This window comes from Diceros bicornis, chromosome 28 (genome assembly GCF_020826845.1).
Source record: "Diceros bicornis minor isolate mBicDic1 chromosome 28, mDicBic1.mat.cur, whole genome shotgun sequence".
Taxonomy (NCBI): Eukaryota; Metazoa; Chordata; class Mammalia; order Perissodactyla; family Rhinocerotidae; genus Diceros; species Diceros bicornis.
Genome location: NC_080767.1, coordinates 17,944,043 through 17,970,141, shown reverse-complemented (window position 1 = coordinate 17,970,141; position 26,099 = coordinate 17,944,043). Strand labels below are relative to the sequence as shown.

General features: G+C 38.3%; 1 protein-coding gene across 2 annotated transcripts in view; it reads left to right on the top strand.

Moving 5' to 3' along the window:
• Positions 1-26,099, top strand: part of CTNNAL1 (catenin alpha like 1) — a 60,928-nt gene that overhangs the window by 2,330 nt on the left and 32,499 nt on the right. For both annotated transcript variants that reach the window (XM_058523729.1, XM_058523728.1), the window contains exons 2-5: positions 14,052-14,241; positions 20,925-21,112; positions 22,721-22,840; positions 25,488-25,577. In XM_058523729.1, coding sequence (XP_058379712.1) covers positions 14,052-14,241; positions 20,925-21,112; positions 22,721-22,840; positions 25,488-25,577 — 588 coding nt within the window. The remainder of the gene's footprint in view (positions 1-14,051; positions 14,242-20,924; positions 21,113-22,720; positions 22,841-25,487; positions 25,578-26,099) is intronic.

Genomic DNA, 26,099 nt, shown 5'->3' with positions numbered 1-26,099 from the left:
GTACTCAACAAGAAAAAGTTAAATTGTGCTTAAGATCAAGAAATGTATAAAGCATGGCCATAATACTGACAAAGCGGGAAAGTGTGGAGTTCACTTTAGAATGATTTTCAAGTTTCATTGAGTGTTCGTGGCTTTAAAACTGCAGCTCTAGAAAACTCATGTCCAGGAGCGTCATTTTCTAAGGATGCTGCATTATTATCCAACGCATGTTTCGCCATCTTATCCACAAAAATATTTTAAGCATTTTAGGCAAGCGTTTGTTGTATGCTTACTAGTTGTTGCTCTTCGAGGACCTTGTATTCTAGTTGGCAGACAGGACATGTACAAAATAGCACATGCCAAGTGTCAAATGAACATCATCAATGGTAAATGCTTTAAGAGCTCGGAGAAGGCACGGATGAGTCAGGAATGATGCCATAGAGGAGACAGGGTCTGGAGGTGAACAAGTAGGACAAGCGTTGTACAGTTTAGTGAGTTTTAAATAGTTTCTCCTTTGATAGCATCTAAGCTCTTCTGACTTCAAGTAAAAAGTTCTGGGTTACTAGGCTTATTCTAGGAATGCAAGATTGAGTCAATGTTAGACAATGTACACAATTTTCTGCATTCATGTATTAGAAAAGCTATCTGTTCTTATCAAAAGATGCAGAAAAAGCATTCATTTAAATTCAGCTTCTAATCATGATAAAAAGCACTTAGCAAACTAGTAATAGAAACACCTTCCTTAACCTGATAAAGAGTATCTACAGAAAACCTACAGTCAACATCATAGCAACAAGTCAAATTCATAACAAACGTTTCCTTTAAAACCAGAAACAAGAGGAGCGATGCTATCACAGTTTCTATTCAGCACTGTACTGGAAATCCTAACCAGTGCAACAGGACAAGGAGAAGTGAAAGTGTAAAGATAGGAAAGGAAAAATCAAAACTTCATTATGATATAATTATCTACAGAGAAAAACTCAAAGAGTCTTTAAATAAATTATAAAAATTGGGAGGTTTAGTAAGTTCACTGACTGTAGGATACTAAAGTCAACTGCATTTTTCTACCTGAATGACAAACAGAAGTAATTCTAAAAAAAAAAATGCTAGTTAGAATAAAATGAAGTTCCTAGGAATATATGTATAGCAAAAGAGATGCCAAACTTCATGGAGAAAATTTTAAAATTTTATTGAAAGCCAAAGTAGATCTACATAAATGGGAGGGAAGTACCATGTTCATGACTAGATTGATTTGATATTGTAGATGTATCAATTTTCCCTATTGATCTATAAGTTTAGTGCAATTCCAATAAACATTTCAACAGGAGTTTTTTGAGTAGAATTGATAAAAGTAATTCTAAAATTTATATGAAAGAGCAAAGAGTCAAGAATAGCCAGGAGAGAAACAAGGTGGGTGGACTTGCTTTACTAGATTTCAAGACTTATTATAAAGCTATAATAATAAAGTGTGGATATAAGAACAGAGATGGACAAATAGACCAGTGAAACAGAATAGAGAACCTAGAAACAGATCCACGCATATATGGAAACTTGATAAATCACAGAATTGGCATTGCGGTCAGTGTTCAGGAGAGGAAGAACATTTTTAAAAATGGGGCTAGGACCATTGTTATCTAAATAGAAACACATGAAATTGGATCCCTGTCACACATCATATACAAAAATTGTTCCAGATGGATTAAGGACATCAATATGAAAGTGAAAACTTATAACACTTTTAAGAAAAAAAATAGAGCAATATCTTCACCACCTCATGATAGGAAAGGATTTCTTAATACACCAGAAATACAAACTCTAAGCAAAGACTGATAAATTTGACTCTATTAAAATGAAGAATCTGTTCATCAAAATTGAAAAGAGAAGCCATAAAGTGGGAGAATGTGATTGCAACACAAATAACCAACAAATGATTGATAGTTCCCAAAACAATTAAAGGACTCCAATGAATCAAAAATAAGATTATTCATTAAAAATTGGTAAAATAAATAGTCATCTTGCAGAAGACGAAGCAGATGTCTAAAAGATGTTCAACTTCATTAGAAACAATGAAGTACAGGTTAAAACCACAATGAGAACAAGTGTTGGTGAGGAATGTGGGGCTGATGAAAATGTCAGTAGTATAGCCATTTTGGAAAACAGTTTGATGTAATCTGTTGAAGGTGGGTATTACCTGTGGCCCAGCAAGTCCACTCCTAAATCCATACCCCTAGAGAAACTCCTGCACGTGTGTTGGAGACACGGATTGGAATGTTGATAGTCTTTTTACTTCTAATGGCCCCCAACTGGAAACTACCCAGATGTCTTTTAACAGTAGGATGTTTAAATAAATTGTATTATGTTCATATAATGAGATACTATGTAGCAGTGAAATGAATGAACCACAACTATAATTATAAATATGGATGAATTTCAAAAACATAATGTTGAGTGAAAAAAATTAAAGGTTCAAAACCAGGCAAAACAAAACCATATATCATTTAGGGATATAACATATGTGCAATAGTTATAATAAGGAGTGATGAGCACAAAATCAGGACAGTGGTTTCTTCTGGGGGAAGGGAGTAGGGTGATGTAGAAAGGGAGGAGGCCACAGGGCACATGAGCTGTCAGAGGTACTGGCAGTGTTCTCTTAAGCTTGGTGGTGGGTGCATGTGTCTCTTTTTCATTTCTTTTTTTTTTTTTTTTTTTTTGCTGAGGAAGATTTGCCCTGAGCAAACATCTGTTGCCAATCTTCCTCTTTTTTTTCCTTTTTTTTATGTGAGCCACCACAGCATGGCTGCTAACAGCTGAGTAGTGTGGTTCTGTGCTTGGGAACCGAACCTGGGCCAGCGAAGTGGAGCACGCTGAACTTGAACCACTAGACCATCGGGGCTGGCCCCTCTTTTTCATTTCTTTAAACTGAACGTATATGTGTTATATACACTCATTTGTTATGTATTTTCTAATTTAGATAATTTTTTTAAAAGCCCTGGGCTAACTCCCAAACACATTTTCTGCAGAGCAACTCCCCACCGTTAGTAATGATCACTTTATTCTTCCTGTCAAAACTCCCACTCCCAGTCTTATAATGTTTTTATCCAAGGAAGGGAAGAGGGATGTGTGCCACGTAGCTCCACCCTTGTGTGGAATGTTATTCTACCACCCACTAGGCTTTTCCTGTCTGTGATAGATTTAGTTCATTCACCATTGTACAGACCCTTTAAATTTCTAAGGTAGCTCACCTCGTCTTCCCATTTCTCTCTGCATTGTCCTGGAAGATTTTCAGGATCCCTGTCTACTAAGTTGGAGATGAATAGAGTACATATGAGGCCTTCTTTGGTGATGTGTGTATGTGAATATATATGTGGTTTTTTTTTTTTTTTTAATTGAGGTCATACTGGCTTATAACCTTGTGTAAATTTTAGGTGTACATTATTATATTTCAGCTTCTGTATAGACTGCATCACGTTCACCACACATATGTGACCCGTTATCCCTTTCACCCTCCACCCACCCACTTCTCCTCTGGTAACCACTAATCTGTTCTCCTTATCTATGTGTTAATCTTCCATATATGAGTGAAATCATATGGAATTTGTCTTTCTCTGTCTGACTTATTTCGCTTAGCATAATACCCTCAGGGTCCACCCATGTTGTTGCAAATGGCACGATTTTTCTTTGTTTATAGCTAAGTAGTGTTCCATTGTGTATATATATACCACATCTGTATCCGTTGACGGGTGCTTGGGTTGCTTCCACCTCTTGGCTATTGTGAATAATGCTGCGATGAACATAGAGATGCATAAATCTCTTTGAATTGTTGTTTCATGTTCTTTGGATAAATACCCAGTAGTAGGATAGCTGGATCATGTGGTATTTTATTTTTAATTTTTCGAGAAATCTCTGTACTGTTTTCCATAGTGGCTGTATATGTGTGTTTTTAAGTGCAAAGATAGAACAATGTGGTGTATAAAGTAAGTGAAAGTGCCTTTTTTCCTGCCTCTTTTAAAGCACCTCCCATGATTTAGTGTGTTTTCTTCCATATTGTTTTCCATAGCTGATTAGCTGATTTTTGTATCTAATAATTTTGAGAATTTACTGATGAGGTAAGCCCAGAGATGAGCTTCTCTGTCCTGGGCTGGCTCCTTTATTCTTCACGTCAGGAGAAATTAGGTTTTGTTCTTTTATCTGGGCTACTCCCATTTTTTTTTTTCTTCCTAGTCTTCTCTTGCTTTCTTGCCTCCTCACAAGATAAGTAAGCAAGCTAAGAAAATCCATTTCAATCAAGAGATTAGTGTCAGTTATTCTAGAAAATAAGAATAACATCACAAACATGAGGAAAGAACAGAGATTCTAGAAATGTAAACAATGTAACAATATCTAACAATTAGGTAGTGCTTACTATGTACCAGATACTGTTCTAAAGTACTTTATTTACATTTACTAATTTATTCCCCACAGTGATTTTATGAGATGGGTACTGTTATTCTTGTTTTTACAGATAGAACACTGAGCCCCAGAAAGGTTAGATAACTTGCCACATAGTCACTTGGCAGAGCCAGAATTCAAACCTGCCCAAGTTCATGTTCTTAACTGCTAGGATATACTTTGTTAGTGATTGGTACTTCTTGACACTCTTTGTTAGAAGGTATCAAGTGAGCCCCAGTTCTTATTCTTTTATTCCGCAGCAGAGTTCTTAAATATATCAGATCCTCTTTCTTCTCCATGGGATGCCTTCTCTGCCCTCTTCTCCTGTTCATTCAGGCATTCTCTAGACTCTGGTGTCAGGGCAACTCCAGACTCGCAATTTAGTATGCCTCCTATTTTTGCAGAATAATAGCTAAAATTATATTTGGCACATTATAATTTACAAGATGTTTTCACCAGCTTTCTTTCCCTTGATCCTTGACATAACGCTAGGAGGTAAGAGGCAGTGTTAGTGATTAAGAGTGTAGGCAATTTACTGGCTTTGTGACCTTGGGCAAATTCTTGACCTTTTCAAATTTCTGGTTTATCTGTGAAGTGGGGGTAATAACAGTATCTACTTCATAAAGATGTAAGTATTAAATGCATTAATAGACTTAAGACACATAGAATAGTGCCTGATACTGTTGTGTTTAATGTTAAATGTTAACTAGTCTTATTTTTTGCATGATAAGAGAATTGACGTTTGATCTCAATTTTGTAAAACTGTGTGTTTAAGTATGTATATGTATAAAACAAGACTGAAAAGAATTATGCCAAAATGCTCACCAGGTACTGGAATGATGGGTGATTTTTATTTCTTTAGGCTTCCCTATATTTCCCATCTATTTTTTCAAACGATCAACATGTATAACTTTTGAACCTCCCTTTTAATAAGTTTGAAAATAATTTTAGGACTTGAGTAGACCTTTTAGTACGGAATTTTATAAATTGGCTTGGCTTCACTAAATGTCAGTTTTAAAGGCATACTTGTATTTGGATTGAACATTTTCCAGACTGCTTCGAGTAAGAGGAAGACAGCCACGCCTAATTATGCACTGGGAAGGATGCCTGTAATGAAAGCAAAAAGTGTGTTTTGGAACTGAACAGTAGTTGGTATTTTAGCCTAATTGCTGGATCTTTTCTTTGAAATTGAAATTTTAAACTTTATGTAAATAAAGATTTAACAAACACAACACTTCTCACTCCAGAATCTCTTCCAAGGTGGTCGGTTGGGGTAGTCAATGGTGGTCAAGACCTCTGTTCTCCAGGTGGTACTAAGAGTACCCTAGGGTCTATCAGGTGTGGACTAAGCTGATCGTAATAGGATTCATATTTGTTTCTCTGCTTCCCAGCACCATGACCCACAGTCATCCTCAAAATTCAACCGTAGCAACTCTTCTTTGACGTAATTACTTAATGGGCTTTTAGATAATATTTTATTTTGAAGAAAGTGTTCTGCTCTCCTTCAGGAAAAAAAAAAAAAAAACAACCAGGAAGATTGAAAACCTCCATTAAAGGAAAGAGCACTGGGTGGGTTTTGATGTCAGATAAACCTGGGTTCAAATTCTAAACGAGGCTGTTTCTTAGCTCTGTGAGCCAAGTACTTAATTTCACTCAGCCTCAGTTTTCTTATCTTTAATAATACCTAAGGATTAAATAAGAGAGTTAATTATAATAGATCTTTGAGTGCTTACCATAAACTAGGTACTGAGTTAAACACAATACTGGCATCGTTTCATTGAATTCTTTTATCAACATTATAAGGCAGAGAAAGCAGTATGGCTAAGTGGTTGAGAGGCTGGGCTCTGGAGTTTAAAACCTTATTCTCCTATTCTCCTTGAGGTCCAATTTCCTCATTTGTAGAAAGGGGATGATATTAGTACCTATTTTATTGGGATTTTGTAAGACATTATAGGGTAGTTAAAAGTATGGCCTTTGTGGCATTATCCTGATACCAAAGCCAGAAAGGACACTACAAGGAAAAAAAACTACAGGCCAGTATCCCTGATAAATACAGATGCAAAAATTCTTTTGTGTGTGTGTATGAGGAAGATTAGCCCTGAGCTAACATCCATGCCAATCCTCCTCTTTTTTTTTTTTTTGCTGAGGAAGACTGGCCCTGGGCTAACATCCATGCCCATCTTCCTCCACTTTATGTGGGACGCGGCCATAGCATGGCCTGACAAGCGGTGCGTTGGTGCGCGCCCGGGATCCAAACCCAGGCCGCCAGCAGCGGAGCGTGCCCGCTTAATTGCTGTGTCACGGGGCCGGCCCCTAGATGCAAAAATTCTTAACAAAATACTAGCAAACCAAAATCAATAGCACATTAAAAGGATCATACACACAGCCAACATCATACTCAATGGGGAAAAACTGAAAGCCATTCCTCTGAGAACAGAAACAACACAAGGGTGCCCACTCTCATCGCTCTTATCCAACATAGTACTGGAAGTCCTAAGCAGAGCAGTCAGGCCCAAAAAAGGAATAAAAGGCATCCAAGTCAGCAAGGGAGAAGTAAAATTGTCTCTATTTGCAGATGACATGATCTTATATATAGGAGATCCTAAATACTCCACCGAAGAGCTATTGGGGCTAATAAATGAATTCATAAAGTTGCCAGATAAAAAATCAACATGCAGAAATCAGTTGTGTTTCTGTATGCTAACAATGAAATATCTGAAAAAGATATAAAACAATCCCATTTACAATAGCATCGAAAACAATAAAATACTTAAGAATAAATTTAACCAAGAAGGTGAGAGATCTGTACACTCAAAACTATAAGACCGTGATGAAAGAAATTGAAGAACACAAATAAATGGAAAGAGTTCTCGTGTTCATGGATTGGAAGAATTAATATTATTAAAATGTCCATACTTCCCAAAGCCATCTATAGATTCAATGCAATCCTTATGAAAATTCCAATGGCATTTTTCACAGAAATTAAAAAAAAACAATTTTAAAACTTATAGGAAAGCACAGAAGACCCTAAATAGCCACAGCAATCCTGAGAAAGAAGAACAAAGCTGGAGGCAGCACATCTCCTGATTTCAAACTATATTACAAAGATATAGTAATCAAAAGTGTATGCTATAGGGTAAAAATAGACACATAGTCTGATGGAACAGAATCACGAGCCCAGAAATAAATCCATGCATATACAGTCAACTAATATTTAACAAGGGAGCCAAGAGTACCCAATAGGGAAAGGATAGTTTCTTCAATAAATGGTGTTGGGAAAACTGAATCATCACATGCAAAGGAATGAAATTGGACCCCTGTCTTACACACTAACAAAAATTAACTTGAAATGGATTAAAGACTTAAATGTAAGACCTGAAACTGTAAAACTCCTAGAAGAAAACGTAGGGAAAAATCTCAACATTGGTCTTGGCAATGATTTTTTTGGATATGATACCAAAAGCAAAAATAAACAGTTGGGACTACATCAAACTAAAGAGCTTCTGCACAGCAAAAGAGTCGGTCAACACAATGAAAAGACAACCTACAGAATGGGAGAAAGTATTTGCAGACCATCTATCTGATAAGGGGTTAATATCCAAAATATATAAGGAACTTATACAAATCAATAGCAAAAGAACCACACAATCTGGTTTAAAAACGAGCAGAGGAACTGAATAGACATTTTTCTAAAGAAGACATACAAGTGGCCAACAGGTACATGAAAAAATGCTCAACGTCACTAATCATCAGTGAAATGCAAATCAAAACCACAATGAGATATTACCTCACACCTGTTAGAATTAGCTATCATAAAAAAGATGAAATAACAAGTGTTGGTGAGGATGTGCAGAAAATGAAACCTTTATGCACTGTTGGTGAGAATGTAAATGGTATAGCCACTATGGAAAACAGTATGGAGGTTCTTCAAAAAATGAAAAATAAACTACTATATGATCCAGCAATCCCACTTCTGGGTGTATATCCAAAGGAAATGAAATCAAGATCTTGAAGATAGAGCTGCCCTCCCATTTTCATTGTAACATTATCCACAATAGCCAAGAATTGGAAACAACCTAAGTGTCTGTCTATGGAAGAGTGGATAAAGAAGCTGTGGTATAAATATACAATGGAATATTATTCAGCCATGAGAAAGAATGAAATCCTGCCCCTTGCAGCAACGTGGATGGGACTTGAGGGCATTATGCTAAGTGAAATAAGTCAGACAGAGAAGGCAAATACTATATAATCTCATTTATATGTGGAATCTAAAAAAGCTGAACACATAGAAACAGAGAATAGAACGGTGGTTGCCAGGAGCTGGGTACTGGAGGGAAATGGGAAGGAGGTTAGTCAAAGGATACAAGTTTCTAGTTATACGATGAATAAGTTTTGGGGATCTAATGTACAGCATGGTGACTATAGTTAACAAAACTGTATTATATACTTGAAAGTTGCTAAGAGAGTATATCTTAAATGTTCTCACCACCACCAAAAAAAGAAAAAAAAAAGTATTTATGTGAGGTGATGGAGGTATTAACTAACCCTATTGTGGTAATCATGTGCAATATATTGTGGAAGCATTTGCAATATATATGTGTATCAAATCATCATGTTCTACACCTTAAACTTACACAATGTTATGTGTCAATTATATCTCAGTAAAGCTGGGGGAAAAAAGTATGGCCTTGGAGTCAAATTGCCTGACTCTGAATCTTGTCCAATGGAATAGAGTTGAAATAAATTCACGTGTATGAGGTCAACTAATATTTAATAAGAGAGACAAGAATACTTAATAGGGAAAGGATAGTTTCTTCAATAAATGGTGTTGAGAAACCACTAATAGCTGTGTGACCTTAAATAAGCATCTTTTAATGCTGGTTTTCTTATCTGTAAAGAGGAGATAAAGTAGTGCCTATGTGTGAAGATTATTGTGGGGTTTAGATTAGGTTGTTTATGTAAAACGCTTTTTTGTGCCTGCTGCATAGAGATGTTAGTGTTATGCCAGTGCACCCTATTTCTCATGCCACAAATTTAGGGGTCACTTTTGACAACAACAATCTAATCCATCAAGCAAGTCATATTCAAGACTTTCCCCAATTCGTCCATTTTCCTCCATCTTGACTATTGCTGCCTTATTTCAAGCCAACATCATTTTTTACCTGGACTATTGCAACTGGTCTCCCTGCTCCCACTTTTGCCACTTTAGCAACCCACTCTTCTCCTAGGATAGAGTTTTTTTAAAAAAACATACATTTGAGATTGCATTAGTTATTTACTGCTGCAAAATAAATTGCCACCAAACTGAATGGTTTAAAACAACAGACATTTATTATCTTAGTTTCTGTGTGTCAGGAATTTGGGAGGGGTTACCTAGGTGGTTCTAGGTCACTCATGTGTCTATTTGTTAGCAGGAGACCTCAGATCCTTGCCAGCTGTTGGTCAGAGGCCTCAGTTCCTCATATCAGCCTCTGCATCAGGCTGGTCAAGTGTCTTCATGGCATGGCAACTGGCTTCCCCTAACGTGAATAATCTCAGAGACAGAGTAAGATGGAAACTGGAGTGTCTTTATGACCTGCCCTCAAAAGTAGCATACTGTCACTTCTGCTTTATACTATTAGTTAGAAATGATTCACTAAGTTCAGTCCATACTCAAGGAGAGGGGAATGAGGCTCCACCTCTTGAAGTGATGAATAGCAAAGAATTGGTGGAAATATTTTAAAACTATTACACTTTGGGGCTGGCCCCATGGCATAGTGGTTGGGACCAGCACACTCTGCTTCGGCACCCCACGTTGGTGGGTTCAGATCCCAGGCGTGGACCTACACCACTTGTCAAGCCATACTATGGCAGCAACCCACAAATAAAAAATAGGGGAAGATTGGCAACAGGTGTTAGCTCAGAGTGAATCTTCCTCACCAAACCCGCCCCCCCCTAAAAAAAAACCCACTGTCACACTTTACCTTCTGACCACAAATTATTTATATTCTTTCCACCTACAAACAACCCCCTGCCCCCAACCCTCCCAAAACTCTTATTCCTTTATGGCATCAGCTTGAAATCCAAGATGTTGGCATCTGAGTCTGATTCAGATGAGGCTTCTTGTATGTGGTAGTTCCTTAAGTTTAACTCCTTGAGTATAGTTCATCTTGACGCGAAGACCTGTTTAACTAAAGAAACAAGTTATCTGCTTCCCAAACACCCAACTTACAGTGGTAGGACAGGCATAGGATAACCACCATAGACATTTTTCTTAAAGAAAAAAAAAAGAACCCTAAAAAAACCTAGGAAAATAGGAGGCATAGGATAGCTGCTATATACTTCTGTTTGAAAATAGGGAAAATAGAAGCCACTGGTTCATAACATTCTGAAATCCACCCAAGCACAGATTAGCAGTCCCTTGATTAAGACTCAAGGACTGGGAATAATTCTTCATGGCTCTTAGCACTTGTCCTCTGAATCATCCTTTTTCATGAAAGGTAGCCGATGTTTGCAGCTGAATCGTTTTTTCAGCCCGCTCCCCACTTAGGGAAGTTTTGGGGTATAAAAGCCTCCTTTCATTTTGTAACAATCTGTCTCTTTCAGTCCAAGCTGGTGGTGTTTCTGCTGACATAGTTATCTTAAAAATTTTGTGGGTCTCCTGTGAATCTTATTGGGCTCACTCCATTGGACAAACCACACCCCCAAGTCTCTTTGCGATAAGCCTTTCTGTAACTTGGGCTTCTGCTGGAACTCCTGAGGAATAACATTTAAGCTTCTTAGGAGACCTGTTGTTTGACTGAATGGATCTGTGGAATACCACCTTGAATCTTGACGAGACGTTAGTGAAAGATTTTATAGTCACATTCTTAGCTTCATCTTCAGACCTTGCTTTCCGGACAGTGCCCTGGATTTTATTTTTGCCTGGAAGCTATTCTTAATTTTAGCATCATTTGCCCTCTGGAGAAGCTAGGAATTGTCAAATCCAATAAGTCCTGGCTTCTTTTTATTTAATAGTGTTTCCTTTAGCTTCTGTCTCTCCTCTTACATTTTACTATAAGCAAGAAGAAGCCAAGTGGCACCTACAAAGTCTGCCTTGAAATCTCCTTAGCTAGATCACCCAGTTCATTAGGTATATTTTCTAGTTTCCACATTACTGAGGGTGACTTTCTACTACCACATAACAAGGATCCTCTTTTCTCCAGTTTCCAATAAGATTTTTCTCACTTTCCTTTAAGTCTTCACCTATAGCCTCCTCAATGGTCATCATGCTTTTACAAAGTTTTTTCAACCATCTTGTAGCTTTTATTAACTGCTCAAAGTCTGTTCAGCTCCCACTACTCAATTTCAAAGCCACTCCCACATTTTATGTTTTGTTACAGCATTGCCCCAGTTCCAGGTGCCAAAATATGTATTAGTTATCTATTTATGATAACAAATTACCCAAAATTTAGTGGCATAAATCAATAAACATTTATCATCTCATGGTTTCTTTGGGTCAAGAATTCTGGAGGGGTTTACCTGGTGATTCTGGGTTAAGGTCTTTCATGAGATTGAAATCAAGTTGTTGGCTGAGCCCACAGTAATCCAAACGCTTGACTGGGGCTGGAGAAACTATTCCCAGGGTCACTCATCTGGCCATTTGCAGGAAGCCTCAGTTCTTCACTATCTTTTGGCCAGAGGCCTCAGTTTCTTACCATGTGGGGCTCTCCATAGGGTTGCTTGAGTGTCCTCCACAATATGGTAGCTGGTTTTCTCCCACAGTGATTGATCCCAGAGAGAGAGAGTAAGATGGAAGTCACAGTGTGTTTTGAGACCTACCCTCAGAAGTATGCCATTGCTTCCACTATATTCTGTTCATTAGAAGCGAGTCACTAAGTTTAGCCCACAGTTAAGGGGAGACAAATGAGGCTCCACCTCTTGAAAGGAGAAATATCAAAGATTTTGTAGGCACATTATAAAACTACTACAGAGATTATACCATTTCCCTGCTTAAAAACCCTTTGGTGGTTTCCTGTCACACTTAGAATAAAATACAAACTCTTTCCTCCAATTCATAGCCTTACATGGCTAGTCCCTGCACTTGCCCTCTTACCCAGACTTCCTTAACTGCTTCTGGCCTTACCTCATTCCTTGAACAGGACAGGCTCATTCCTAAGGGATCCCCCAACCCCTTCCTTTTTTGTTTTTCTTTCTTTTTTTTTTTTTTTAACAATTATTTCTTCTCCCTGGAATGCTTTATGCCCCGATGTTTGCCATCCTGGCTGCTTGATATCATTTAGATTTCAGCTTAAATATAATTTCCTCATAGAAGGAAGATCAGCTAATCTCAGGTGGCTACATAGATGCTTTCTATCATATTCTCCTATTTTACTATGTTGCATAGAATTTATATTAAAGTTTTTTTGGCTTACCTAATTTATGTGATTATTGTGTCTCCCTCCCACTAGAATGTAAGCTCCGTGAGAGCATGGGCCTTTTCTTTCTTGTTCATTGCTGTTTCATCATTGCCTAGAATTTTATTTGGTGTATGATAGGTGTGTGACAAATATATTTTATATGATCAAATTATTGTTATTCTACTAGACTGTAAACCATATGGGGTCAGGATTATGTTAATCTTGTTCACTGATACATCCTCAGGTTGTGGCATCTAGGAAATATTCAAAATTTGAAAAACAATACTGTACATGAGGAAATTTAGAGAGATTAAATAAATTTCCCTAGGTCATTTAGCTAGTAATGACAGAGCCAAGGCTCAAACCCAGGCCTTCCTGATTCTAAACTATTAATACTATAACATATAAAGCACTTGGCACATTGAGTTGCTCAAAGAGTGATTCCTTCCCTCTTAATTCTCTATTTTGGTCTTTGTTAATATACTTATATAAATCATTTCAAAATTATACTCAGTGGACATGTACTATTTGAGATCTATATTTTTCATGTAACATTCTTCAAATATTTGTATATGTCAGCAAAGTTTATATACTAATTTTGTAAGACATTTTGAAGATTTATGTTTGTTTCAACCAGCTTGTCACCTTTTGTGTTTCATTTCAGGGCCTGGAACCAAGTGTTAAAACTCTTGGCATTTCATTTACTTTGAGTGTACAACAAAACTTAGAGAAGTATAAAACAGATTATAGCAGTCATTCTAAAGTATCTAGTTAATTTGGTACACATGTATGGCACACGTACCATTTTGTGCAACCTATGCACTGTGCTAGGCAATGGAGTGGAATGCAAGGTGAGGCCTATGCTGTCTCTACTCTCACAGCAGCTCAAGTCACAGTAGAGGAAACTAGACCTGAAGTGCTTTGGTTTTCTGTGGATTCTGTGAATGTAATGATCCATCCTCTTCTACTTTTCTCCTGTCTTTTAAGATTTATTGAAATATCTGGAGGGCTTGTGGAACTGGATGCCCCAGATAACTGCCCCCAGGTAAACTTAGAATTGTTATTAATGGAAACATTGTCCTGAGGAGGGATGGAGGATCCTTTGCTGGTTGTCTCTGGGTTGAAGCATTGAAACTATCAGTTTAGTCTGTTAGGCTAGTCTAGTATGCCAGGCTTGATTTTCTTGGCTTTTGTGTGATACAGCTTTTTCTAAAAAAAGGTATTGAGATAAAATTTAAGCAAGTTGTTTTTATCTTTTATTTTTAGATCACCACACTTATTAATCATAAAGATAATACCAAAAAGTCTGATAAACCTCTGCAAGCAATTCAGCGTGTAGGACAAGCCGTCAACTTGGCAGTTGGAAGATTTGTTAAAGTAGGAGAAGCTATAGCCAATGAAAACTGGGATTTGAAAGAAGAAATAAATATTGCCTGTATTGAAGCTAGGCAAGCAGGTATGTGGATATTGATATTGAAGCCTATTTATACCAATTTCATTGCTTTGGATATGATGAAAAATTATTGTTTTATTTTGAGTAAAGATATGTACTGTGCTTTAGCCCTGTGATTACAGATGCCTGAGACATTAAAGGCCTGGATTAGCTTCTGGGAATATTGAACTTGTCTCAGCTCAAGTCTTAAATCTGAAATATCCAACTCTTTCACTGGGCAGGGTAGTAGATTACCATTTTTGCCATTCACCACTGAAATGCGAGAGATACAGAGGAGTGTGAGGGATAGACTCTGCCCTTGGGGTGCATATTGGTATACTTTGCTACCATGTAGGAAATGGAAATAAAAATTAGCAAGCACCTTTACTGCAGACAAATCATAGTGACTTCAAATTTCATGATATTCCACAATTCTCTATAGTTGGTGGCACAGAAGCCTGCGAGAACCTGGGGTGTTTTCATGGATACAAATATTTCAGCTTTTTTGAAGTACCATTTATCCATTTATTCTTTCAGTAAATATTTAGAGGACTGGCTATATGCCGGGCATTCTTCTAGGCCATAGGGATATAGCCATGTACAAATCAGTCAGAAGTCTGCCCTCCTGGAGCTTGCATTCTAGTGAGGGAGATATAACCTCCCTCTAGTGAATGAGACCATAAAGAAATGAATAAATAAATATATAATGTCAGGTAGTGATAGTTGTCACGAAGAAAGTAACAAAGCAGAGTAATGGTTAGGAGACCAATGGAGGTATATTTTAGAGAAGGCAGGGTTTCTCAACTTCAATACTATTGACATTTGGGGCTGGATAATTCTTTGTTGATAATTTTTGTTGGAGATGGGGGCTGTCCTGTACGTTATGGAGCGTTTAGCAGAATCCCTAGCTTCTGCCTATTAGATGCCAGTAGATCCCCTCTTCCACCATTGTGACAACCAAAAATGTCTCCAGATATTGCCAAATGTCCTTTGAAGGGTCAAAAATGGCCCCTAGTTGAGAACTACTGATATAGGGGCTCAGGAAGTCCCTCTAAGGAAGTAACATTGCAGCAGAGACTGCAGTGGAATGAGGGCTCCAGCTGTGTGACTGTCTAGGGGAAGGGCATTCCTGGCAAGGAGAAGAGTGAGAACAGGTATGGCCTTCTAGGCAATGACAGGACTTTGGACTGTGTTCTAAGTGTACTGTGGGGGCTAATGGAAGGTTTTTTGCAGGCTGGTGACATAATCTCATTTATGTTTTAAAAGAATCACTGGTGGCTCCTGTATGGAGAATAGATTTTAGGAGGTGTAAGGGTGAAATCAGAGAGACCAGTTAGGAGGCTGTTGCAGGGGTCCAAGTGACAGATGATGGTGACTTAGACTAGGTGATAGCATTTGAGGTGGTGAAAAGTGGTTGCATATGGATATATGGTCAGGGTGGAGCTGACAGGATTTGCTGATAGTTTGGATGTGGGATGTGACAGAAAAAAGAGACATGGGTAATTCCAAGGTTTGGAGTATGAACAGCTGGGTAAATCGTAGTGCTATTTACTGAGAGAGGAGCAGGTGTTTTTGGAGAGTCATCGTAGGGGGAAGGGAGTGGGTAAGATAAGGCCAAGTAAATATGGAGGGGCCAACCAGATCATACATGGTCCTATGTGTTATATGAATGACTGGGTATTATTCTATAGATGATAGATTGAGGAATTTTGAGCCAGATGAAAGAAATATAGTTTTGTGTTAGAAATCTTTCTGGTAGTATGGAGGAAATGAATGAATGAGGGTTGATTGAGAGAGAGTTGAGACTAAAGGCAGGGGGATTAATATGTAAGCTTTTACAATAAACCAGGCTAGACCAAGCCAGTGTCATAGTGATATAAAGAGTAGGAAGAGTACATAAAATACTCATTAGGGTGGTTAAATAGATGGAAATTGGTTATTGATTAAAGGAAAGGGAGGATTCTGGATTGACCCTTGGGTTTCTAGCCACCCACTGGGATAGAGAATAGATTTTATGCGGGGAGCAGGGGCGATGGCCTTATTCTATTCATAATTTATATTTTGCCTACATTTTTTTTTTTTTTTTTGTGAGGAGATCAGCCCTGAGCTAACATCCGCCAATCCTCCTCTTTTTTTTTTTTTTTTTTTTTTTTTTTTTTTTTGCTGAGGAAGACGGCCCTGGGCTAACATCGGTGCCTATCTTCCTCCACCTTATATGGGACGCCGCCACAGCATGGCTTACCAAGCAGTGCGTCGGTGCGCGCCCGGGATCCGAACCAGCGAACCCCGGGCCGCCGCAGCGGAGCGCGCGCACCTAACCGCTTGCGCCACCGGGCCGGCCCCTATTTTGCCTACATTTTTAAAAGGATTTGGAACAGCTTACAATAAAAGATATGTTCAATAAACCCATTAAAATAGGAGATGAAAATAAATATACTAGAAACTTCAGCCAACATTGTTACTCTAATTAAGCATAAAATTTATCTTTGTACTTCCTGGAAAGCAAGACAAAAGTGTGGGAAAGAAAGGGTTATGTAATTCTCATTGTTCGTTGAAAGGAAACAAACCAGCTAGTCAAAAGGAGAGCGACTTTTTTCCTGGCACTAAATTATTGTGTGGGCACTTATACAACAGACATTACATAATACAATGAACAATTCAACAGAAAATGTAGAGATGTTCTTTGTATTATTGTTTCTTATAGCAACCCTTAATTAAAGCAAGAGTAGAGGTTTATAAATGAAAGAGCAACCTGAGTCCTACTCACCTGAATGGCTTTGTAGTGCGTTGCTGTGCTCCGCATAGGGTGAGAAAAGAGGATGTGGTACACTGACCCGAGCGCCAGTAGACTGGGGTGCTCTGCCAGTACTGTCAGCCCCGGCAGCTCCGTAGAGGGGTCTCTTGGAAGCCTGATGTCATGGTCCCCACATGTTGTCTCTTCTCATTTGAAGTGCCCTTTCCCTTCTTGAGAACTGCTTCTTACAATCACTCAGGGTAGAGAATGAGAAGGGTGCCTCCTGGAGTTGTATAATATGGAGGCCCTATTTTCTCTCAATATGTACAAATTTAAAAATTAAGTTACATCACTCCTGAAATGTTTCTAGCCCTCTCAGCCCATAGTAGTCGTTTTCTCCTCTGGACAGTTTAGAATTCATTGGAGGGAAATAATATGAAATAGTGATAATGAACTAGGGCTTTGGAGTCAGACTGCCTGGATTTCGGTCCCAACTCTTCCACTTGCTAGCAGTGTGATATTGAGCAAGCTATTAAACTTTTCTTTCTTTCTTTTTTTTTTTTTTTGATGAGGAAGATTGACTCTGAGCTAACAGCTGTGCCTGTCTTCCTCTGTTTTGTATATGGGACGCCACCACAGCCTGGCTCGATGAGCAGTGTGCTGGTCCATGCCTGGGATTCGAACCTGTGAACCCTGAGCTACCGAAGCGGAGTGTGTGAATTTAACCACCATGCCACCAGGCTGGCCCCTGTTAAAGTTTTTTCAAACCTCGGTTTTCTCATCTATAAAATGGAGATAATGTTAGTGTTTATAGAAGTGTTTTGATAGAATGTATGCATACATTTGGCACATGGAAGGTGCTCAATAAATGTTAGTTGTCATTATAATAATTATTTTTTGCTTATCTTTCCCTGTGTTGAACTCTGCATTGTGTTTTTACTTTTATTTTTGAGGTATAATTGACACACTATATTAGTTTCAGGTGTACCACATAATGATTCGATATTTATGAAAAAGGAAGTCTACAACAAATCTAGTTAACATTGTCACATACATAGTTACCATTTTTTTCTTGTGATAAGAACTTTTAAGATTTACTCTCAGCAACTTTCAAATATGCAATACAGTATTATTGACTATAGTCACCATGCTGTACATTACATCCCTGTAGCTTATTTATTTTATAATTGAAAGCTTGTTCCTTTTGACTTCACTCATTTCTCCCACCTCCACTGTGTTTTTACTTTTTGCTTGGCTGCCAGTCAAGTTTTCTATTTTATATGGGAGCTCAATACTCAATAAATATTTGTTTTTGAATGACGTTGGGTTTTTGCATTAAGACACAACACCAGCTAGTTACATATAACAAGTTAAAAATGACAAGAAATGCTATAAATGACAGGAAGCTATAAAACAGCTTTGTGACTTTTTTAGAGAACTAATTTCTGAACAGTCTACACTTTGAACAAGTTTATAATGTTAAGGAGCCATTCGAGCATGTTGGTGGAGCTAACCAAATGTTACCATCCTATGTACTTATGAGGAAAGGTTAAATAATGCCATATGTACAGGCTCATATGTAATATCTTTGGTGATTGAGAGCTACAGGAAACGATAACATTTTCCAGAGGTACAGAGGAAATATTTTTATGCTTTCAGTGATTGCAAACTGATACTTTTCCTCCTGCCCCTTTCTGTGTGCATTAAGGTTTAATTCTCAACTCTTTTTTCTTTGTATATTTTGCTATATAAACTTTGTATTAGTTACCTATTGCTGTGTAACAAATTAACCCAAATTTAGCAACTTAAAACCACAAATGTTTATTACCTCCCATAGTTTCTGAGGGTCAGGAATCAGGAAGTGGCTTAACTGGCTGGTTCTGGGTGGGTGTCTCTCATGAGATTGCACTCAGGGTGTGGACTTGGCCTGCGTGTATCTGAAGGCTTGACTAGACTGTAGGATCTGCTTTCAAGCTCCCTCTCTTGCTTGTTGGCAGGCTTCACTTCTTTGCTGGCTGTTGGCAAAGGTCTCAGTTTCTCCCCATGCATGCGTCTCTTTAGTAGTGGCTGCTTACATGGTAGCTGGCTTCCCTCAGAGAGAGAGAGAGCAACCAAGCTGGCTACCTCAGTATCTTTAATAAGCTAATCTCAGAAGTGACATACCAACTCTGGTATAATGAGGGGACAACACAAGGATGTAAATACCAGGAAGGAGGGATCGTTGGATGCCATCTTGGAGGCTGGCTACCACAGACTTCATCTATTAGTTGAGCTTCAGCTGTTGCCATGATATGTAACCAGTCCATATCTAGTGGCTCATCTTTTGGGTTTTCTTGTGTGGTTTCAAATTCCTGTTGTCAGAAACTAAATTTATCATCTCCCTCCTCGTGCCCTTCTGATTTTCTTTAAGTGACTTAGTTTCACAACCTTGAAGCCATTTTTTTACTTTTCCTTTCCTTCTAATCACTGTTTAGGTATTAATTTTATAGTTTCTTTTCTCAGTATCTCTCAAATCATCTTTTTTATATTCCAACTTTACTAGGATCTTATCTGGCAAGATCCTTACAAACCTCACACCCACAATTGAAATAGCTGCCCAATTGGTAGCCTGGCTTTACGTCTTTCCTTTCCAGTCCATTTTCTACGCTTCCACCAGACTGATCTTCCTAAGTCTTGAGTTCATTATGTTGCACCCTGTGGTCTGCCTGTTAAAATTCTGATAGTTGCACTCTGTGGGCTCATACATTGTTGGGTGTATGTAGTAGTATTGACAAGAGGGCTTTTATGAGAAAATCAATCCATTATGCACTCAGGTTTATTTAAGACTTAAAAAATGATCTTGAACATTATAAGATGATGAAAAGTTTTTTTTTTTAATCTTAAATTAAACAGTATGGTTGGGAAAAAATCACAGCCTGGTTTCATTTTCTTGGAGAATAAATATTTGTGTCGTTTTATTGACAGATAATTGCTATTACAGAAATCAAAAGGTTTTGATAGCCTCGGTGAAGAAGAAACTTTTTCTAGAGGGTGGGGAGTTCATTTGGTTTATGCTGTGCGTCGTGCAAAGTATCAGTTAAAGCAGCAAGCCTGAGTGGGGGTCGGCCTGTGGTTTGACTTCTCAGGCGGGGGGCTTTTATTTTGTTTTCCCACCAGAGGCCAGGCTGACCAACAGATGAAATTGTTTCCCTTTGCCTATGGATTATTCTTCTGGTCCCCCTTTTCACTGAGGATGCCTCCCACTGGGGCCCAAAGCTTTGTCTTCTCTCCCTGGGTGTCCACAAAAGCCCAAGCAATATCCCCCGATATCTCTCCTCTACCGCTCCCCCCACCCACCACCCCCAAGCCAAAGCCTTAGCAGCTGCGTACTGCTCTGCTTTTGGATTCTTCTTTGGTTATTGGCTCCTGGGAGTTCTCATTTTCCTGTAGAGCAGGAGGCTTTTTAGATCACATAGTTGTTTCACTGGAAACAAAAGTTATAATGTTTTTAAACTTGGTGAAAACAAAAATTTGTCACATTTCTGGTTTTTTTTTTTTTTTTGTGAGGAAGACTGGCCCTGAGCTAACATCTGCCAATCCTCCTCTTTCTGCTGAGGAAGACTGGCCCTGGGCTAACATCCATGCCCATCTTCCTCCACTTTATATGGGACGCCGCCACAGCATGGCTTAACAAGCGGTGCGTCAGTGCGTGCCCGGGATCCAAACCAGCGAACCCTGGGCTGCTGCAGCGGAGCGAGCGCACTTAACTGCTATGCCACCGGGTCTTAAGAAGGTGCTATTATTTTGTGCTTAGAGAGCCTCGTATGATAATCCTTGCACTCATCAAGGATACGCTGTTTCTCGTTCCTGAAAGAAGACTCCAAAGCTGAGTTTCTACCCATTGAGCACATTACCTTCAAGAATAGAGAAAAGTCTGGGTTTTAGTTTAAGTGTCGTATTCCCAGTTTAACTTTTCCCTCTTGCCTCTCTTTAGGAGAAACAATTGCAGCACTTACAGATGTAAGCAGCTTGAATTATCCAGAATCTGATGGCCAGATCACAATTTTTACAGACAAAACAGGAGTGATAAAGGCTGCAAGATTACTTCTTTCTTCAGTGACAAAAGTGTTGTTGCTGGCAGACCGAGTGGTCATTAAGCAGATAATAACATCAAGAAATAAGGTACTTGCCTTTCCTGTGTTTCTACACTTGTGTCTTTCAGGGTTGTTTTAAAAGTGTTTTTTTAGGTTAATTGTAGGTAATTGGGCAATGCTTCTTTATTTTTATTTATAGCTTTAATTGTCTATGGCTTAAAATGATGTTTCTTCTGTACTTATAATTCCTGAGTAATGTATGTACTGGTCCTAAACTTTTGAATGCAAAAGATTTTCTCAGAAAACCATTTTCTACTTATAGAGACTTCTTGGTGAAAGCATTTCATGTGTACAAATTTGGAAAGAAAAGCTGAGCACCATGACAATGTATGTAGTAGAAACCTAGTTGATAAAAATACAGAATTCCTCAGTACCTTTTTTTCCTAAGTCAGAGAGTAATAGTTTATAAGCTTAAGAAAAAATTCAATCTTCTGAAACCACAATTATCCATGCCACAAAATTTCTGCAGGCAGAGTCCCTAAATATTACTGAATAATCACAGAACTTAGAGAATGGAATTAAACTCTTCCAGTCTAGAACCCTCATAGTCTCTCAGATAATGTTATGCTCCTCAATCATCTGGGCAGGCAGGGCGTGTACAATCACTCTTTCCCTGGATAATTGCCTAGGCAAGGAAGAGGACAGCCAGCCAGGGAAGGGATCGTCCCAGTAGGGCTTGAGGACAAAACTACCTGACGAGTGTTGAGTGAGTTGAAAAGTGTAAATTTAAAGAGAAAAAGAAATAGGAGAGGTGGGTTGAACAGTGCTAGGAGAATAGGGAAAACCCTCCTCTCTCTGAAAGAAGGGGGTTCTGCTCAGTGGTGGCGATCTGCCTTATCTCTGTCAGTCGCCTGGACTTCCTGAGCTGCCAGGGCGGATTAATACGCCAAACATCCATCATATCCTCATTAAAAATAGGTAAACACAGGATATCTGTGTTTTCTTTACCTATCTTGGTCTGACTAAAACTAATCCAGTACTGTTATTTTAGAGAAAAGTATTTGAAAATATGTTTCATATCTATTTACTTTATTTCTGATGTCAAGAAAACACATAACATTGTCTGTTGGCTCTACTACGGGTTCACACTCTCTCTTCACCCCTGGCTGCCCAAAGCTTCTTGGCAGCTCCTGTCTGATCCCAACTGTTTTCCTGCTCTTGACATCCCAAACCTCCCTTTCCACTCCTCACTCTGCGGATGACCTTCTCCTTCCACTTTGCTAAGAATGGAGTTCCCCCAGTTCTGGGTCACTGAACCTTAAAGCTTCTGTCGTCTTTTGTCCTTACCCCCTTCCTAGTTCTCTGAAGAATTTATTACTTTAGTTGTGCCCATTCCCACCTTCTCCAGACTTTGCTACATAAATGATCTCTTCTCTTGTATATTTAGTGATTTCTTTGACTCTTTTTCCTTTTAATATTCAAGTAAGCCCAAGTCTTCCCACGTAAAAACAATCATTCCCTAGATGATTTGAACCTTTGAATCTGTTTCTACTCCTCTGAGCCCCCCCTTCTCTGACTCCTCCTCAACTTTCCCCTCGAATTTAGAATTTCTCCTTTTTTCCTCTCTCTACTCAGCCTTGACATCTCAGTCTCTTTCGTATCTACACCTGATAATAAAATATTCTCTGTTTTGCAGGTTCTTGCAACTATGGAAAGACTAGAGAAAGTGAATAGCTTTCAAGAGTTTGTCCAAATATTCAGTCAGTTTGGAAATGAAATGGTGGAGTTTGCACATCTAACTGGAGATAGACAAAATGTATGTATTTACCACATTTAAAAATCTTCAAATACGTGGGAGCCAGCCCGGTGGCATAGTGGTTAAGTTTGCATGCTCTGCTTCGGAGGCCCAGGGTTCACGGGTTCAGATCCTGGGCATGGACCTACACACTGCTCATCAAGCCATGCTGTGGTGGTGTCCCACATACAAAGTGGAGGAAGATTGGCACAGATGTTAGCTCAGGGACAATCTTCCTCACAAGAAAAAAAAAAAATCTTCAAATACATGCATCTTTTCAATTTGGATGGAAGCATGATCTTTGTGATTTCTTGGGTTGGTTTCTTTGCTTATTAAATCTATAGCCTTGTCTTGAATGCCTTTCATAAATAAGCCAGGATAAAGTAAGTAGATCTGTACATCTTTTTTTACACACACATAACAGTTAAATATGTTCCTACCTCATACACTGGGAAAGGTCATATTTGGCTTCAAGGCCCAACTCAAGTACTTCCTCTTTTATGAAGCTTTCCATTTGACTCTTCTACCAGGGCTCAGGCAAATAAATTGACTCATCGTATATATTCTTGTAGTATTTTATTATCTCTCTCTATTATTATTCTTTCTGTAATTTGTTATGTATTATTTTGTTATATCTTTCTGTAATTATTCTGCATTAGATTAATAGTAATAACTCAAGCCATTATTTATTTGCATTGTCTGTGTTAGGTACTTAATATACATGAACTCATTTAATTCTTAAAATGTCCGTATAAAGTAGGTATTGTTATTACTGTTTCACACGTGAGGAAACTGACCCTGAGAGGGTAATAAACTTTCCCAAGGTCACTCTTCTAGCAGATTGAACTCAGTTATGTCTGACTGGAAAGCCTATGGTTTTCAAACTACACCAGGATATTAGTTCTTTGTAGCTTTGTTCCCCAGTTGAGACTCTAACCTCTAAGTTTAGGGAGGTGGAAGACCATATTATACCCAGGATTGACTTTTCTTTGTTGAGGTATATGTGCATGGGTCCATGTTGTCAGCAGATTAAATATGTAATAATTGACATTTTCTTGAGGTGCTTTGGTATACTTCCTTAGGCTGTAGTTTTGGGCATAAACTTTCCTGGTTGCAGCTGGAGTTGGAAGATGGGTATTGGCCTGGAAAGTGGCAAGCTAGATTGTGATGCTTCTTGGTACTTGGTACTAAGTACTCTTGGACCATCTGGGTTTTATGGAGGCCTCTGTATTGTCCTGTGGACCAGCCTTCTAACAGACTGCCATCTTTTTCAGTCACTTGCTATGACCATACCATGTATGGTGTCGTGTATGGCTTACAAGTATTATACATGGCATTTACACTTGATGCTTTGTCAACTAGACTCACAGGTTGTTTTGCAAGAAGTCCTGTCTAGTATGTTGACGAGAAGAATGGGTGGAAATTTTAGAAGTGACCTCAACCTTTATTTTTGATAGGTATTCATGATGGATGATATTCACATGTAGGACACAGTCCTTTGGGATATGATCTTGTGACCTGAATTAGCTTTTGGGTTATATGCAGTTTCTCATGTACTAGATGTAACTTTGTTTCTTTCTTTCCTACTAAAGAAAGCTATTTTGGGATGCAAGTGTGTGAGAGTGATATTATTATAGGGATAACTTTGAATTCACTCTAATTTACTAAAACAAATAAAAGGCAAATCATTCTCCAACTTTAGATCTTTGTTATTTGTAATAAAGGGCTTTCCAGCCAAGTCACAAATGAAAAAAGACTAACCAATGTGACAGGTGAAAATTTTATGTAATTCAAATTTCAGTGTCCATACGTAAAGTTTTATTGGAACACAGCCATGTACATTTGTTTATATGTTGTCTACGGCAGCTTTCACACTGCAATGGCAGAATTAAGTAGTTGTGACAGAGACAGTATGGCCCAGAAAGCCTAAAAAATTTATCATCTGGATTTTTATTGAAAATGTTTGCTGACTTCTGATTTAGATGATCATAACCAAATTATTATGAGAGTATTTGATTCTGGATTTGGTCAGCAATATTTAGGTACCTTCTGTGATAACACACATTCTATCAAGGGCTCTATTAAGAGCAGTCAAAAGAAAAAAATGCAAAACACAGTGCTTGCCTCATAATCTAGTTGGGGAAAATTATATACCCAAGAAACATCTTAAGAAAATTTCAGAGCAGCATATTGGTTAAGTTTAGGACAAACAAACTTGATATTGCGATGAGTAAGCTGAAATAATTAGATAGGCTTAATCAGACATGGTCCCTGAAAGAGTTGACTTCTAATCATCTATTTTGAAGGAAATAATAGCCCATAAATGCTCGACAAATAAGTCATTTTTAATTAAGTAAAGCGTAGGATGGTTGTTCCTGTTTAGGAGTGGAGTGTGTCCACATGGGTGCAAGAATGTTGGTCTCATTTCCTGGCTCTACTGTCACCCTTAATAAGGGCAGCTGTTTCTTTCCACTCTATTGTATTGATGTATTTAGATTAAGGCCGTGACTTATATAAACCTTTATTCTGGTTTTTTTTTCTTGGTTTGTCACCTTTTTAACAATGTTACTTAATTGTTGAGTATTGCTATTGTTGAGTAAATGATTTTTCAAGAAATTGGACTGCTTACATGATCCTAGACTGCTCAGTGATTTTATTTCAATTTTAGGATTTGAAAGATGAGAAGAAAAAGGCAAAAATGGCAGCAGCTAGGGCAGTTCTTGAAAAGTGTACAATGATGCTTCTCACAGCTTCAAAGGTAAGAAAACTTTTGTTTTACAGTGTTGTAAAGTAATTTTAAATGCGTCTGACATATATTTTACATTTTTAAAAAGATCAAATGATAAATTGGAATGTGGGCTATAATAGTCAAATCTCAGTTACTTGTTAACAAGAATGCTAACTTCCTTCCCCAACTCCAAACGCAATTAATCTACGAGTCAGCTCTGACTGAGCAACTAAGCAGAGGATAGCTTATTAGGTACTATGAATTGAGGCCTGTCGCTCGTGGTCACCGCCTGCAGGGTTTTGCCAGTCTTACTGGGGAGCCAACACATGTGCTCTAGAAAAAGCTAGGCAAATTAGAATCTATTAAGTAACAGTGGAGTATTAAGCTAGCCCTTAGTTTGTTTATTCTGTAAATTTGTACCTCTGATTCCTTATTTTACTTGTAACAAAATTGTCAATCAAGAGCTTATAATTCCAAACAGCAGTTGGCTAGCAAATTGGTACAATTCAAGAATGAACTGGTAAACATCTCATTAGCAGTGTGTTTAGAATC